At 35.4% G+C, this 18,325-nt stretch overlaps 1 protein-coding gene across 1 annotated transcript; it reads left to right on the top strand.

Annotated features, from left to right (window-relative positions):
• Positions 1–15,588: 15,588 nt before the first annotated feature.
• On the top strand, positions 15,589–18,325 carry LOC116121963 (TMV resistance protein N-like). The gene is made up of 3 exons (XM_031407865.1): positions 15,589–15,717; positions 16,426–16,921; positions 17,514–18,325. The coding sequence occupies exons 2-3, from the start codon at positions 16,431–16,433 to the stop codon at positions 18,175–18,177; spliced, it is 1,155 nt and encodes a 384-aa protein (XP_031263725.1). The 5' UTR covers positions 15,589–15,717; positions 16,426–16,430; the 3' UTR covers positions 18,178–18,325.

The following is an 18,325-nucleotide window of genomic DNA, read 5'->3' as shown; positions in this document are numbered from 1 at the left end:
AAAACCCCTGTTAGGAATGGATCTAGGAATTAATTTTAGAGAGGGAAAATTTAAAATAATATAATACTGTTGATGCTGTGATTTGCACCAACGATAAGTACGTAGATTCCTTGGTGAAATTTACGCAAGAGTTGTATGAAATCCGTGATATGATGCAGGATCAATGAACGCAATAAAAGAAAAAACAACAAAAGATTTTTAAAATGGTTCATATGCTAAGTTTAAATTCTACTTCTACTATTTTTGTATTCTTTTTTGTGTTTTTATGCACACAAATATATGTAAAAAATTAGTTTATACGTGTTGTGAACCCACGCTTTAAGGATTGACCTTATAAATATATGAAAAAAGTTAATGAGTGACGTTAAATCTATAAATATTGGTACAAATACAGGATGATCAAAGTAAAAAAACTACAGCAAATTAATTAAAAAAAAATTAAGTGGGGTAACCAGCCCACTCATGACAATGTAGGTCCATCATCGCTCCCAGTCTTGGGGTTATTTAATAATTATTAAACAAGGAGATGAGTTTAATACAAAACAATCTCACAAGACAAATATGAAAAAACTAGATTAAATATATAATAGAATTATTTTAGATGAATCTTTTGACAGATGTTTTATTTTTATACATGACGTCTGGGTCATCTTCGTTTAACTTTTTTAGCCTAAGGTACAATAATTAGGTCAGCAGACAGTAAAATTGACAAAAATGTCTGTCGTTACATTGACATTTTAATTAATAATTTAACCATTTTCTTCTCCCAATAATTGGGAACACAATAAAGAGGTAATGAACAAGGAAATTACTGTATGTTACTGGGCTTTGTAATGATGCTGGGCCTAAGATTTAATAGTTTAAATCATTTCTTTTCCATTATAATTTTGCTACTGCATACTTTTTCTTATGGTAATAATTCATTATACTTTATAATATCAATTGTAATATTTCTAATGAAAACCGTCCATTTCCATTCACGTCTTTTGAGGGTTGATCCAATTCTAAGCGGGCCTTTTTACTTTGAAAATAAATAAAAGCATCCTTCAACTTTTTAAACTCCTGCGGAAAGGACATGTTGCAATCCGAGATTTATCGAAAGGCTGAACGACTTTCACCAACCCAAAGTTTGGCATAAAGACGATTGATACATACAAAATTTAGAAATGACAAACAAATACTTTTTATCATATTCTATTAGAGATTTTGGTCTATTAAAAGACAGTATAGTAATTTCATTCTCACCCCAAGTCCCTTTGCACAACCCTCTTATCAGAGTAGATGCCCTAGAGCCAATCAATTATTGTCATTTCTTTTCCATTATAATTTTGCTACTACATACCTTTTCTTACGGTAATAATTCATTATACTTTATAATATCAATTGTAATATTTCTAATGAAAACCGTCCATTTCCATCCACATCTTTTGAGGGTTGATCCAATTCTAAGTGGGCCTTTTTGCTTTGAAAATAAATAAAGGCATCCTTCAACTTTTTTAAACACCTGAGTAAAGGATATGTTGCAATCCGAGATTTATCGAAAGGCTGAACGACTTTCACCTACCCAAAGTTTGGCATAAAGACGATTGATACCCAAAAAATTTAGAAATGACAAACAAATATTTTTTGTCATATTCTGTCACAGATTTTTGTCTGTTAAAAGACAGTATAATAATTTCATTCTCACCCCAAGCCTGTTTGCACAACCCTCTTGTCAGAATAGATGCCCTAGAGCCAATCAATTATTGTAGAATTGACTCTTTATAATAATGTTCATTAATCAATAAAAGGTAATTTATTCTATATCGCGTAAATAATTATTATTGCAATATATATTGATATATGTCCTTAGAATGGTAGAACCGTGACGAGGGTATCAAGTGTTTCAAATCTTGATAGTGAGAACCCTATGAGCACATATGGTGGTCATTCTAGAAATGTTCATAGCCCTATTATTATTCTGAAATAAGGGCACAGATAATACGGTAAGGCTATCATAGTGTTGAACGACCCTGTCGGAAGGCAATGACTGATCTCACTTGTCAAGGTTGTTTGGTGACAACCTGATGCAACACATGGGTGCTTGCTGTAGGCGAATACATCGTAGCAAGTTCACTGGACTGACCCACCAGAGGATTCCATATGGATGGTAATCCCAGTGTCTATGAAACAAATCCTCTAACGAATGGTGGTGCACGTGATCCTTAGACTTGAGATCACCGGAGTGCCTTGTGCACCGATTGGTGCAGTTTGACACTAGCCTAACGCAGTTCTTTTTAGAGCTGTCAATACGGTGGTGATTGGCTACATCAAGGAGTGTATCAAGACTATGGTGGATAGACAGAGGATTCATCACTACCGGGTACGGGAGAAGTTATCTCACGGCGTAATTCAGTATATGGTAATGACATTAAAACTGTGGCCACAGTGGATTGTTGCTCTATCCAGTTTGTAATATAGGTCATTGGTCCAGAAACTGAATACATAATATCGAGAGTAACCGAAGGTTGACCCTATTTCTATGTCTTCGCCTCGTCGAGATAACGTATGATGAAAGGATCGAATTGTACAGTAACCATATCATTGACAGGTAGCTACTTTGCTGAATCCGAATCTATTGAGTGGCCATGATGCCTTGCTAGGGGCCAATCTTGGTCTATGTATTAGTGAGATGATTAATTGGTGTTAATTGCGATACTATACACTGTCGGTATGATGAGGAGCCTATGGGTCACACACATAGAAGATAATTTAAGACTCAGGAAGTAAGAATGACGTTTTTGTCTTTTCGGGTGAAAGGGTATTTTGATAATTTCACAGTGCAATTAAATTTGCTAAGGTTGTAGCCTTTAATTAATTTGTTAGAAAAATTAAATAAGTGAAATTACGTTTAAATATGTGTTCGCATATATTTAAATAAATTATCATTATTGTTAAATGCTAATATATATATTAAATATATATTAATTGATTTTAATTGAGATAATGATGAAATTAAAATAAATATCTAATTGGGAGTGTTTGGAAACATGGGGTGTTTGGGTTGGAGCCCAAGCCTATTCCATATAGGAATAGGGCAATTAAACTTGACTATATAAACTTAAGTTTAATTGAGAAATGTGTGAATATTTCATTATATCATTTTTCCATTTGAGAGAAAAATTTTCAGCCCCTAAACACTCTTAGGCCAGATTTGGGTTTTTTCCTAAAATCAAATTCTTTTGATTTCTTCTTCTTTGTTTCTTAAGGCTAAGAAGGATCTAGCAAATCCCTCCTTAGTTCCTTACAATTGTCTTCGTGTGGACTACGTCGGTTCGATCCTACCATTGGGTCAGTAGCAAATACATTCAGAGACAAAGTTGGAGGAGCCTCCAAACATGCGTATGGTTTCTTAAACTCTAGATTTATTTTCTGCAGATTCTTGTTTTGCATAAACTGTAATTTTTGTGCCCTGATTTTGGGTTCTATAGTAACCATCCGTATTGTAATTAATTTTTGTTTTCCGCTGCCTCAATGAATCATTTACTAACAGTGGTATCAGAGCCTAGGGTACCAGATTTTACAGTTTTTATGAATGGTTGATTACATGTATTTGATTGATAACATGTTGCCTTGATGAATCTGCACAAAATCTGCCATGAAAGCAGTTTATTTTCTTAAATCTGCAAAATCTGAAAATCTACTGTTGAATGAATGAATCAATTGATAAATTGATTTAATAATGTGTTGATGAATGTTATATTGGTTGGTTGGAATCCTGGTCGAATGTTTGTGCATTCGATTTGATTTGGATTCGTGTTATTACACAAAAACTGCAAAAATCGTGAATCGTGCGATTTGGGGATTTCCAGGTCTCACCCTGGAATTCTTCGCCTAGCTGTCCCAATTCTGTATTTTTTGCTAAGGGATGAAACTGTAGTTTTTTAATAACCTATAAAGCCAATAATCATTCTGCACATTTAAGAGGGTAATTAATTAATAAACACCCAATTCAAAAATTGATTGTTTTTGAAATGTATCCTATGTACTTGTTTGTATATTGTATGGTGCCCGGTACATGAGCCCTATGACCTATGGTGAATGTTTTAAATTATTTTGGGTATGTATGGTTGTAAGTTTTAATAGTAGGGCGGGGCCTGCGTGTCCTGCCTTCCTTTCACTTCTTGATGTACATTCTCTTCTCATCTAATTCCTCTCGAATGTAAATCGAGGTTTTTAAATTTATTGATGTAAAGAATTTTGTATAATTATTTTTATATAAATTTAGTTGATGTTTTTGTAATGTACTTGAGGCGGAGCGATGGAAGAGAAGATATACTTGAAGACTCAAGTTTTTATTACAGGACCCCTAGGTGACCCACCGATTCCTTAGGCTGGAGGGAAATCAGTTTTAGTTAGGCCATGTACTGGCACGTTTTAATGTTTTGTTTAGAATGCATGCTAAGGTTGAATGTTGAATAACATGCCAAACAAGTCATTCTAACAAAGATAATAATCTGATGAGACATTAAATAAAAACTCTCAAATTTAGTATATTAAGTCATGTAAGCCTTCCATCACCATGGTTTTAATCAAACCATTATTTGTCGAAACCTTATTCGCCAAAGCGAAGGGCACACTTTTACCAGTGGGAGGTTAAAATGCATTGGAGGTTTCCTTAATTGTGAGGGTCGACTTAAAATGACGGTTTTGCTTGTTTGCCAAAGCAAAGGTTGATAAACGCGTCATAGGCATAGTAGAGTAGTACACCATATATGTGTCGTGGTGAAATGTATGTCCACTCTACTGATTTGAGAATCACACTTAAGGACAATGGTTGGAGCCATGAATTGTGTGATTGACTACTTGCTTTCACATTTGAGGTTGATAGTAAGAGCTATCAAATGGTATGGATTAAGTTTGTTGGCCTACCTAATCAAATCATTTTAGCTTGTTCGCCAAAGCAAAGGTTTGAAATGAGAAGGATGGGGATCTCGGTCCACTAGGAAAGTCAACGGGCTTTCTCGAGTTAAAAGGGAGGGCTATTGACCTGAGTAAAATAGTGGGAGCATCGTTTAATAAAGACCATATTAAAAATAATGAACTTTATAATAACTTTATCTTTTCTGCAATTGTAGATTCACCAAAATGAGCATTATGAACTTGCGACCGATAATCAAGAAAGAAAACATGTTGGATGGATCCAATTTTCAGGCTGGTATCGTAATCTTCGGATTATACTCAAGTTAGAAAAGAAATTGTATACCTTGAAAACATACATGGTTGAGCCTGACCTGATGCCACTCAAGAAGTAAAGGATACTTATCAAAAGTTTCTTGATGATGCTGATGGCGTTCAATGCTTGATCTTAGCATCGATGACACCTATGCTGCAAAAGCAGCATGAGAATATGGACGTTCTTCCATTATTCTACACCTCAATGAGCTTTTTGAAAACAAATGCTCGACATGAGAGGTACAAGGTGTCGAAAGCACTGTTTGGGAGTCATCTAACTGAAGGAGCCCAAGTTGGTCCTCATGTGTCAAGATGATTGAGCACATAGAGAGACTTGAGACTTTGGGATGTGGCTTGGATGCAGAATTACAAAGGATTTAATTTTGCAATCCTTGCCTGACTCTTATGCTCTGTTCATAATGAATTTCAATATGAACACGATGGAGGAAACCCCTGTCAGAACTTTTGAACATGTTGAGGATTGCAGAGCAGGACTTAAAAAAGTCCAAGCCTGTTTACGGTTGTAGCCAGTAAATCAAAGGGTAAGGCCCAGGCCAAACCCAAGCCCAACGCCAAAGAACAGGTGCTCTTGGGCCTGAGAGTGGCATAGGGAAGGGTAAGGTAGTCTGCTTCTTTTGTGGCAAGCCTGGCCACCGGAGGAAACACTACAAGGCTTTCCTCGCAAGCAAGAAGAAGTCAGAGGCTACAACTTCGGGTATATTATGATTGAGATTAACTCTCTCCCTCAACACATCTTCGGTCATTGACACAGGATGTGGTACTTACATTTGTACTGATGTTTAGGGACTAAGGCAGAGTAGAGTGCTTGCCAGGGAGAGGTGGACCTATGCGTTAGGAATGGAGCACATGTGGCTGCATTGGCTGTAGGGACTTACTGCTTATGTTTGCCTACGGGCTTGTTGTTGGAACTACATAACTGTTATCACGTACCTTCTATTTCTAGAAATATTATTTCAATATCCGCTTTGGAAAATATGGGGTATCAATTTGAGATATCTAATAGATTGGTGTCCTTTAGTTTGAATGGTATTCTGTTTGGAATGCAAGGTTATATAGTGGATTATATGTTCTTGATTTAACAATAAGGATATTCTCAATGTTGAAACTAAGAAAGTTAAAAATAGTGATCAAAACACAGACTATCTCTGGCACTGTAGATTGTGTTATGTTAATAAGACCCGCATTGCAAAACTTCAAAGGGATGGAGTTTTGGACCCTTTTTACTTTCAGTCATTTGAGGTATGCAGTCATGCCTGTTAGGCAAGATGACCAAGTCTCCTTTCACAGGACAAAATGAAAGGGCTACTGAGCTGTTAGGTATCATCCATAGTGATGTATGTGGTCCACTAACAGTTGAAGCTAGAGGAGGTATTTATACTTCATCACATTTACTGATGATTTCATTAGATATGGTTATGTCTACCTTATGAAACAATAAATCTGAAGCCTTTGATAAATTCAAGGAATTCAGGAATGAAGTATAGAATAGGTTGGGCAAAAATATTAAAGCTCTTCGGTCGGACGAGGAGGTGAATACTTAAGCTGCAGGGTTTTCAGAGTACCTAAAGGAATATGAGATAGTATCACAACTCACCCCTCGTATATAGCCTAACACAATGGAGTGTCAGAAAAGAAGAATAGGACCTACTTGACATGATAAGCTCCATGATGAGTTTTAGTGATTTACCTGCATCGTTCTAGGGTTATGCTAGAGACTGCGACTCAGGTTTTGAACCATGTGCCATCAAAGTCTGTAGATAAGACTCCATATGAGCTATGGAGTGGGCGAAAGCCCAACTTGTCTTATCTAAGGATTTGGGGTTGCGAGCTTATGTTAAGAAATTAACTCGAACAAGTTGGGCCCAAAACTTGTAAATGTATATGTGGGATATCAAAGGAGACCAAATGATACTATTTTTACCACCCAGAAGAGCGCAAAATTTTTGTTGCTGTGTTCTGGTGTCTTCCTAGAAAATGAATATTTCTAAAAGTACTAGTAGGAGAAAAGTAGAACTTGATGAAGTTCTAGAACCACAAAAATATACTAAACGAAGGACGGGATGATGTGTCACAAGAAGTGGTTGAGCATCAAGAGGAGGTTACTCCACAACTTGTGGATCAAAAAATAAACCACCTTAGATAGCACAGGAGCTACATAGATCGTGGGAGAGTACGCCATGAACCCGAGAGATATAGTTATCTCGTGACTCAACATGGTGATGTATAGTCTACCAAGACGATGAACCCATAACCTACAAAGCGCTATATCGGATCCAGATTCTATAAATGGCTTGAAGCTATGAAATCTGAGATAGACTTTAGTACCAAAACCAAGTGTGGGCTCTGGTGGAACCACCTGGAAAGGTAAAACCCATAAGGTGTAAATAGGTCTTAAGAAGAAGATTGACAGGATGGCAACGTGCTACTTATAAAGCACGATTGGTTGCCAAAGGTTCAAACAAATTCATGGCATTGACTATGAAGAAACCTTTTCGCCGGTTGCCATGATTAAATCCATCTGGATAATGCTTGCGATTGCTGCATATCATGACTATGAGATTGGCAAATGAATGTCAAAACAGCTTTCTAAATGGAAACCTTGAAGAGGATGTGTATATGACACAACCCGATGGTTTCGTTCTTGATGGGCAAGCTAATAGGATATGCAAGTTGCAGAGATCCATTTATAGAGTCAAGCAAGCTTCAAGGAGCTAGAACATTTGTTTTGATGAATGTGTAAAAGAATTCAGTTTTATCAAGAACGAAGTTGAGCCCTGTGTTTACAAGAAAGTGAGTGGGAGCGCAGTAGTATTCCTAGTGTATATGTCGATGATATACTTCTGATCGGGAAGATATACGAACTTACAGTTGGTAAAGACTTGGTTATCCAAGTGGCTTCTCCATGAAGGACTTAGGGGAAGTAACCTACATCCTTGGAATAAAGATCATCAAGTCAGAGTGCATATATTGACAAAGTACTGAAAAGATTCAGTATAGAACAATCCAAAAAGGGATTTCTTCCGATGTCACATGGTGTTTATCTCTGTAAGGAATTGTGTCTAGAACACAAGATGAGAGAGATAGGATGAAGAGGATCCCATTGCATAAGCAATTGGATCCATCATGTATGCCATGTTATGTACTCGAATTGATGTCTCGTATGCTTTGAGCACTTGTAGTAGATATCAATTAGATCCAGGTGAGCATCACTGGATGGCTGTCAAGAATATTCTTAAGTACCTAAAGAGGACTAAGGAGATGTTATTGGTTTATGGAAGGCAAGATAAGCTCACTGTAAGAGGATACAGTGATGCTAGTTTCCAAATGAACAAAGATGATTATCAATCACAATTAGGGTTTGTATTTTGTCTCAATGGCAGTGCAATGAGCTGGAAGAGCTTAAGCAAAGCATTGTAGCGGACTCTACAATGGAGGCTTAGTATATTGCATTGTCAGATGCAGCGAGGAGGCAGTCTGGATTAAGAAGTTCGTTGCTGAACTTGGTGTGGTTCCCATGATTGTTGATCCTATAGACATTATTGTGACAACAATGGATCAATCGCTCAAGCCAGGGAACCACAGTCTCATCAGAAGTCCAGACACATACTCAAACGATTCCATTCATCAGAGAGATAGTTGAGAGGAAAGATATGCAGATCAGTAAAGTGCATACTGACGACAATCTTGCAGATCCACTGACAAAGCCTCTATCGCAGCAGAAGCATGAAAGGCACTTGAGATCATTTGGTATTAAATACATGAATAATTGGCTATAGTGCAAGTGGGAGATTGTTAGAGTAGTGCCCTAGAGCCAATCAATTATGTAGAATTGACTCTTGTAATAAGTTTATTAATCAATAAAAGGCAATTTATCTATATGGCGTAAATCATCATTATTGCATTATGTATAGATATGTGTCCTTAGAATGGTGGAACCATGACGAGGGTATCAAGTGTTTCAAATCTTGAGTGAGAACCCTATAGCAATATGGTGGCCATTCTGAAATGTCTGTAGCCCTAGTATTATTCTGAAGTAAGGGCACAAATAATATAGTAAGGCTATCATAGTGTTGAACGACCTTGTCGAGAAGGCAGTGACTGATCTCACTTGTCAAAGTTGTTTGGTGACAACCTCATGCAACACATGGGTGCTTGCTGTAGGCGAATATACCGTAGCAAGTTCACTGGACTGACCCACCAGAGGATTCCATATGGATGGTAACCGCAATATCATGGAACAAATCCTCTAACAATGGTGGTGCATGTGATCCTTAGGCTTAAGATCACCGGAGCGCCTTGTGCACCGATTGGTCTAGTTTGACACTATCCTAACAAGTTCTTTTCAGAGCTGTCAATACGGTGGTGATTGGCTACATCAAGGAGTGTATAAAGACTATGGTGAATAGATAGAGGATTCATCACTACTGGGTACTAGAGAAGTTATCTCACGGCGCAATTCAGTATATGGCAATGACACTAAAATTGTGGCCACTAGGATGAGTTGTTGCTCTATCCAGTTTATAATACAGGTCATTGGTCAGAAACTGATTACGTAAGATCGAGAGTAAAGAAGGTTGACACTATTTCTATGCCTTCGTCTCGTCAAGATAACGTATGATGAAAGGATGAATTATACGGTAACCATGTCGTTAACAGGTAGCTACTTTGTTGAATCCGAATCTATCAGGTGGCCATGATGCCTTGCTAGGGGCCAATCTTGGTGTGTATTAGTAAGATGATTAATTGTGTTAATTCGTGATACTACACTGTCGGTATGATGAGGAGCCTATGGGTCACACACATGAAGATAATTAAGACTCAGGAAGAAGAATGACATTTTCATTTTTTGGGCAAAAGGTATTTTGGTAATTTCACAATGCGAATTAAATTTGCTAAGGTCGTAGCCTTTAATTAATTTGTTAGAAAAATAATAAGTGAAATTACGTTTAAATATGTGTTCGCATATATTTAAATAAATTATCATATTTTTAAAGTTATATATATATTTAAATATATATTAATTGATTTTAATTGAGATAATGATGAAATTAAATAAATATCTAATTGGGAGTGTTTGGAAACATGGGGTGTTTGGGTTGGAGCTCAAGCCAATTCCATATGGGAATAGGGCAATTAAACTTGACTATATAAACTTAAGTTATGAGAAATGTGTGAATATTTCATTATATCATTTTTCCAATTGAGAGAAAAATTTTCAGCCCCTAAACACTCTCACGCCAGATTTGGGTTTTGCCTAAAATCAAATTCTTTTGATTTCTTCTTCTTTGTTTCTTAAGGTTAAGGAGGATCTAGCAAATCCCTCCTTAGTTCCTTGTGATTGTCTGTGTAGACTACGTCGGTTCGATCCAACACTTGGGTCGATAGCGAATACATTCAAAGACAAGTTAGAGGAGCCTTCAAACTGCGTATGGTTTCTTAAACTCTAGATTATATTCTGCTGATTCTTGTTTTGCATAAACTAATTTCTGTGCCCTGATTTGGGTTCTATAGTAACAATTCGTGTTGTAATTAATTTTTGTTTTTTGCTACCTCAATGGATCGTTTACTAACACCTCTTGTTTCAGATTGATTTTTTGACCAAATTAACATTTTTCACCGAAGTTCGGTGATAAACAGTGGCATTGGCCCTGTGTGGCACGCGTTGGGAATAGAGATCAGTGAGTATTTGTCTTTCACAATTTTTATCTTTAAATTTCCTAACAGAAGATGACGAAAAGTGGGTGTTTGTCATTTCCAAACCTTTTGGGTACCACTTTGTCTTTACAGAAACTTTGGGTATGTGTAAGTCGTTCCCCTTTATCGAAATGACAAGTTAGATATCTCTGTTTCATTTATTTCAGATTCCTCCTCTTAAAGTATTGTCGTTAATTTGGTGGTAATGGGGTTGGCTTGGCTGGATGAGGACTTTAATTAAGCAAGTTATAGACACTAATTTGGGCTCGATTTCCAGCGATTGAGGAGTCGCAGCAACGGCCAAAAAAAAACATCAAAACAATCAGCTGCTGGCAAAGAAGCTGGTGGTGAAGTCTGGAGAGATCGGTTGTACCCAAATCAATTGGAAAAAGCTTGAAGAAGTAACCCAATCTCACAAAGTGGCAAAAATGGAGGTGGTTGGAAACGATAAGTGAGGTTGGCAATGTGTTGGAAAAATGGCTCATTTAGCAAATCACATGGGGGTAGAAGTGATAATGGAAAAAGGTTTAGGGACTTATAGTAATAGGCCAAAATGTTAGTTTTCCCACATGCTTGGGAATGAAAAGTGGGAAACTTTTGGGGCCTATATATGAGGACCTAAATCATTGTTATTTGTATCCCAAGATGTAATTCCATTATACTTCTTTTGTTTAGGGTTCTTTCTTAAGGACCCTTAGTTTGCAATAGTTTGTTGTATCTCCCCTTTGTTTTGGGTATTTGTTGTATTGCCCAAAAGTTTGTAATATTGTTTGGAGATAGTGGAGTTTTCTTTTGCAGCACCCGAGGACCTAGGTTTCAATACCGAATCTCGTTAATTCCTGGTATTCTTTATTTTTGCATTTAATTTGGTTATTTATTTATGCTTTACTACTTGTTATATTATATTCAATAGCTAGCGTTAGAGTTTATGTTTCCGTTGCATAACAAAAAGAAGGTATAATTTTGTAGAGAACATTGGGGGAGTCCAACAGTGGTCTCGAAAGTGATAGACTTGGAATATGATTGGAAGAAGCCAAAAATCGTCGTCTTGAATGTTGCGCTAATGTGAGCCACTCTTACTAATGTGAGCTTGTCTCCTGCTAAAGAAAGTGCAGACGCACTTTGCATGCTAACATACTCCACGATACAGTGTATATGACTATTAGCCAACGGCATTACTTTAAGAGTAGGAATTTGGAATAATAAAACCAGTGGATCCACTTATAATTTTGCTAAACCTGGGTGGGAAACATGTTGTTTACTTTGAAATCATTTCTAAAATTTTTTTATGAAACCTTTTCATAAAATATTATGATATTAAAGATCTCATTTGCGAGACGGAGGTTCCTATTTATGTTTTAAATTAGAATTGTATACCTAAAAGTAGAATCTAAATCCTACAAAATGTAATACAAAACTCAGATTGGTTCAACCTTTAGATAATTAAAAAAAAAAAAAAGAGAGAATAATGACCAAATATCTATGCCTTAAAAATGATTTACCTTTTGGGTTTCAGAAACTAACAATATCAGTATCATTTTTTACATTTAAATGTAAAATTAACTGTAAAAGAGTATTCATGTCATATTATCTAACATATATAACATTAAACACACGAATCTAAATTAATCAAACCGGCCCGAATATCTCTCACTAAAATTCCTTTAAATTTTCTAAAAGTCAACCCCTAATGCTCAAAATGCAACAAAATTGTAGAAAAATTAGAAGAATTACAAAAAGTAAGCTCTATCACATGTTTGGCCACCAACTGTGGCCTGGCTAGATTGCAAATTGGCCACGGTTGGGCGTGATCTCCCCGGGTAGATTGCGGCCTGGTAGCGTGGTTGGCCACGATTGGCAGTGTGAGTGCAACCACCCTCTCCTCAACGTATGAGTTGACAATGTATTTATTTTTAATGATTTTGGATTTGTCATTTGATATTTGTAATTCTTTTATATTGTTCTTTGTCTTTGTTATCGGGTTTATGATTTTAATAAGTTAGAAACATTATGAGGAATGAGATGGTGGAAGAATAAGTTTATGATTTTGTGTTTCGTGTTATTGGAGAAGGTTTTGGATAGGTAGATTGTTTGGAAATCATATAGCATCAGAATTCTTTTGATAAGTGGTATTCTTCAGAAGCATTTTGCTTGCATAGGAGGAACCACAATACACCGATGTGGCAGACATTGACATCTTAAATTTACGCTGACGCTATCGTTATTTTCTAGCATCGGGATTGGCATTGGCGTTGGTGTAAAACACTTTTTCACGGTATCATTTTGATAATGAGTAATAAGAGTAAAAATAATATTTCAACCGTTCAAGTTGGTGAAATTATATTACGAATGGATGGAACTTGTTAGTAACCAAAAGGTGAGAAGAAAATTTTATTAAGAAATAGATAAGGGGATCAATTAGCCCTTAAAGAATACAATTAAACCCCTGAATTATACTTAATAAAATGAAAATTTAATTCATAGTTGTTGGATTTGAATGTATGTTTAGTTAATGTGTGATGCATCACCGCAATTGTTTTATAAGTAGTTAGTCATAGTCATCAATCTCCTTTTTCCAACACACAAGACTCTTATGTATAATTAATTCCAGTGATTAAAGAGTTTATTATGCGGCTAGAAAGAGAGAGGTTAGGTCAAAGAGTATATGTTGAAGAGTACTTTTTCAATCAAACTGGTTTGTTTGATATTGTTTCCAATTATAATTATGAACTTAGATAATTTTTTTTTTTTTTTAATTTCTCTAGTCTTTGACAACATATAAATGTGGGATTTTGTTTTATTATTATTTTTTAATCTCTTTTAACATAAAGTACGGATACCTATATTTTTTACTTTTAACATTTAACATTTGTTAGACATTTATTTTTTTTTTATATGTATTTATGATTAATTTGAAATGCATGCCCTGAGAGCTTTAATTTGCGGATCAAAGAGTAGTAAATTTGTGGATCAGATTATTTGTAGTTGCACAGCTACGTGCCTCTCCATTTTTCAACTCAAATGCAAAGAATCAATAAAATTCTAGGAAGCAAAAAATCACCTAACACTGTAGTACTACCTAATTTCACATTTCTTTCCAACAAACATTCCTGATATATATGACACAGAACACAATCTTAATTACCCAAATGCCTTAACTAATAAACAATGAACCCGGCAAAACACTGCTTCACTTGTTCACTCTTGTCTTGTGGGACTCATTCTTCACAGATGGACCTCAAAAGCTTCCCACTGTGTCATCTTTAACAGCCAATCCAACAAGTTCACCACATCGTTTATAAGCAACAAAATTCTCACAAACCAAAACACAAACACGTTATACGCATTTCCTCAAAAAATCCGAAAAAAGGTATGCCAGAACACACCCGCAAACAACAAATGTGCACTCTTCTCGCAAAAAGAACAATAGGGTATCGAAGTAAATACTCACAAATGAAGGGGGCTAAACTGCAAAAGATGAGAATCAGGAGAAGGAAGAGAGGGAAGGAGGTCAGGCAAGATAAAGAGCGGGAGGCCTTTGCGTGTGGAGAGGAGAAGCGACGGCGTTTCGATGGAGTTGGGACAGTTGCTCAACTGGAGTAACCCCGTCCGGGCTTTGCCGTTGCTCCATGCTTTGACGACGAACTTCATGATGTTCAGGTTTAGCTTGAAGAAGCTACTGGGGAACTCCTTTTGGTTGGAGGTGTGGAGAGAGAGATGTAAACTAAGAAATAAAACAGCGGTGTTTTGGGAAATATGAGGAGAAACCTAATGCACAACAGGCATTTGCCGGCAAAATTTGAACTTATCACTAATTTATTAAAAGAAAAAAAAATGTCCTTCACTTCTCTGTGTTTAGGTTAATGAATTAACGTTTTAGGTTGTTATTGTAATTTTCATGAAACTGGTTTGGTTAATATATTTTTTTGACGAGGTTTGGTTTATAAATGATAATTTGACAAGTTTTGAACTGATATTTAAGTTGAGGAGATTATCAATTTAGGTATAATGATTTATTGAATTGTTAAAAAAAATGATACAAGTTTCAAATTCTTCAGTTTAAGGACATTCAATGGTGTTAACTTTAACGACAAATGAAACGTCATTAAAAACCCTTGAATATTTATTCATTTTTTTAGTTTTTGAATTCTAAAATTTAAAAAAAAAAAAACGAACTAAATAAAATAGAAAAGGGTTTGAATTCTAAAATTTTAAAATCTAATAAAAATAAAAATCCAAAAACTTCTATATTAATTTTTTATCTTTTTATTTTTATGATATTTAAATTTTGTTAAGTTGAAATGATTTTATGTGTCAGCATTTCATAGAATAGATGTTTTTTAGTTCAATTATATTTTAAAAATATAGGACAAAATATATAGGGATATAGGGATAGAATATGGATAAATAATGAAACAAACGGACCTAACATATTATCGAATTCAGTCTTGTTTGTTTGTTTATAAATGTTAGTTCGATAAAATACATTTTTTACTTGACTAAACATTACAAAAGTCTGTTGACTATTACTTGCTACAAAAGAGGAGATATAATGCAGATTGATCTTCACTTCGAAACACAAAAAGAGTCCTCATAATCCCCTTCAAATTGAGGCAGAACTGTAACTTCTGTAGGAAGAACTCAGTACAGGTAGCCTCATCTTCTTTCTTTCTCTTTCTCTCTCTTTTGTATGTAAGTTTCTCAATTGTTGATCAATCTTGTTTAATCCTCATAATCCCCTTGAAATTGAGGCAGAACTATAACTTCTGTAGGAAGAACTCAGTACAGGTAGCCCCATCTTCTTTCTTTCTGTTTCTCTCTTTTTTATGTAAGTGTCTGCAATTTTTGATTAATCTTGATTAACAGCTAATTCTAATAATTTGTCTTTGAAGATTAATATCTAACTATATATAATCTTGATTCTTAATTGTTTTCCTCAAGATATGTGCAGTAATTTCTTTTTGGTAAATGAAACTACTTTCAATTATCAAATTATTGGCAGGCAAGTGTTTTAGGATGCATCCAAAACATGGTTGACTTAATTTTAGCCTCTCTTTGATCGTTGATTGGATCTGGATGGGCCAAATTTATATCTCTCTTTGGGGGTGGGGGTGAAACTCTTAACAAAATGACTAACGAGAAAGTGTTTAGGACTATTAGGTATACCCTAGGGGATTTATGGTGCACTAGAGATGCCTTGAGGAGTTTACATCATTAAAACGTGTCTAGGATTGTATTTGAGACATTTGTATGTTTTTCCGATAATATCTTGTTATATATGTCTGTTTAAATCAACAAATCATGGTTGTGCTTAGTTGGATGAGAGAAAACTAAATATATTACTCCATAAATCTTTACTCTTTTTTTTTTGTTTAAAAGTACCTAATCAAGTGTGTCAAGACCAAATATTAGGTTCCCTCGATTAATTTTCTCAAGCAAGAAGTTATTGATTTCTTACATTTTCCACTTTTAAAGGAAATCTAAATACATTGGCAGGCTTCATGAGCATCGAAGGAGCCTTTTCCCATACTTTTTCCTCTATGTGGAAATATGATGTCTTCCTAAGCTTTAGAGGTGAAGACACCCGTAACAACTTCACAGATCATCTGCACGTTGCTTTAAAGAAAAGTGGAATTACTGTTTTCAAGGATGACATAGAACTTGAGAAGGGAAAATCCACTTCGCTTGAACTCTATAAAGCAATTGAAGAATCAAGAATATCGATTATTGTTTCATCAAGAAATTATGCTTCTTCCACTTGGTGCTTGAATGAACTCGTTAAGATTTTTCAATGCATGATGACAATGAAACATACGGTTTTTCCAATTTTCTATGATGTGGATCCATCTGTAGTAAGGAAGCAAACAGGAACTTTTCAAGAGGCATTTTCTAAACATGAAGAAACATTTAGGGAGAATATGGAAAAGGTGCAAAAGTGGAGAGCTGCTTTGATAGAGGTGGCCAATCTCTCTGGATGGTGTCTAAAGGATAGGTAATAATTTGTCTTCTTTATTGTAATATGTTCTCTTAGGATGTGTTTGGTTCAGGAAATGTTATATTAATGGAAAGATAAATTACATTGAAGATTATGAATAATGCTTAGGGGAGTGTCTTTGGTTGATTGGAATAAATTAGTAGGTATTTTATATTGATATGTTTGGTTGGAAGGAATAAATTGGTAGGTATATTATATAAAATACTAAATTGCCCTTCTTTTTAAATATTTATACAATATTATTTTTTGAATCATTTCTTTTAACCCCCTACATCTTAGATTTTGCTAAAACACCCCAGCTACATAAAAGTTTAATTTCTAACCAAATCACCCCCACCCACCCCAAGCCACTACCAGCCACCCACCACCACTGCTAGCGTCAACGGTAGTAGCCAGAACGATGCACAACTGACCAGATCTAGCTGGTCATGTACCAATCTGGCCAGTCCAATTTCGTCAAAGGAAGTGTTGATTAATTAGTTACTGTTATTTTTCCTTTAATTACGTGCTTGTGTTTTTTTATTATTTATTAACTTGTTTGTGTTGGTATTAAAAGACATATCTTTTATGTTCTTTTCCATTTTTGCAGACCTGAGTCAAAATTTATTAAAGAAATTGTCAACGAGATATTAAGAAGACTAAGTCATACAACATTGAGGACTCATGAGGACCTTGTGGGATTAAATTCACGTATAACAAGACTTTTAAGGCTTATGAATACAAGTTCTAATGAAGTTCGAATGATAGGGATTTGTAGAATGGGAGGAATAGGCAAGACAACAATTGCAAGAGCTATTTATGACTTGATCTCATGTGAATTTGAAGGTAGTAGTTTTCTTGCTAACGTTAGAGAAATTTCAGAGAAAAGTGGTCTTGTTTGTTTACAAGAGCAACTTATTTCCAACATCCTAAGGGAAAGGAAAATTAAAGTGTGGAATGTCCATGAAGGAATCAAAATGATAAGAAGTAGGTTGCGGAATTTTAAAATTCTCATTGTTATAGATGATGTGGATAATATAAACCAACTAAATGAATTAACTGGAAAACATGATTGGTTTGGTCGTGGTAGTAGGATTATAATAACAACAAGAGATAAGCATCTTCTGATGACACATGGAGTGGATTTCATATACGAGGCTGAGAAATTAGCTGACGAAGAAGCTCTTCAACTATTCAGTTTGAAAGCCTTCAAAAATTATCAGCCTCCAGAAGAATATGAGCAAGTTGTCCAAACATGTTTTAAAGTATGCTAGTGGTCTTCCATTAGCTCTTGAAGTTTTAGGCTCCTTTTTGTTTGGTAGAACGATTGATGAATGGGAAAGTGCATTACAACGATTAGGTAGAGATTCTGAAAAAATAATTCTTGATATTCTTCAAATTAGTTTTGATGGGTTAAATGAA

This window comes from Pistacia vera, unplaced genomic scaffold (genome assembly GCF_008641045.1).
Source record: "Pistacia vera cultivar Batoury unplaced genomic scaffold, PisVer_v2 Contig102, whole genome shotgun sequence".
In the NCBI taxonomy this organism is placed as follows: Eukaryota; Viridiplantae; Streptophyta; class Magnoliopsida; order Sapindales; family Anacardiaceae; genus Pistacia; species Pistacia vera.
Note: the sequence above shows the minus strand (reverse complement) of the source record. Positions and strands in the feature narration are given on the sequence as shown.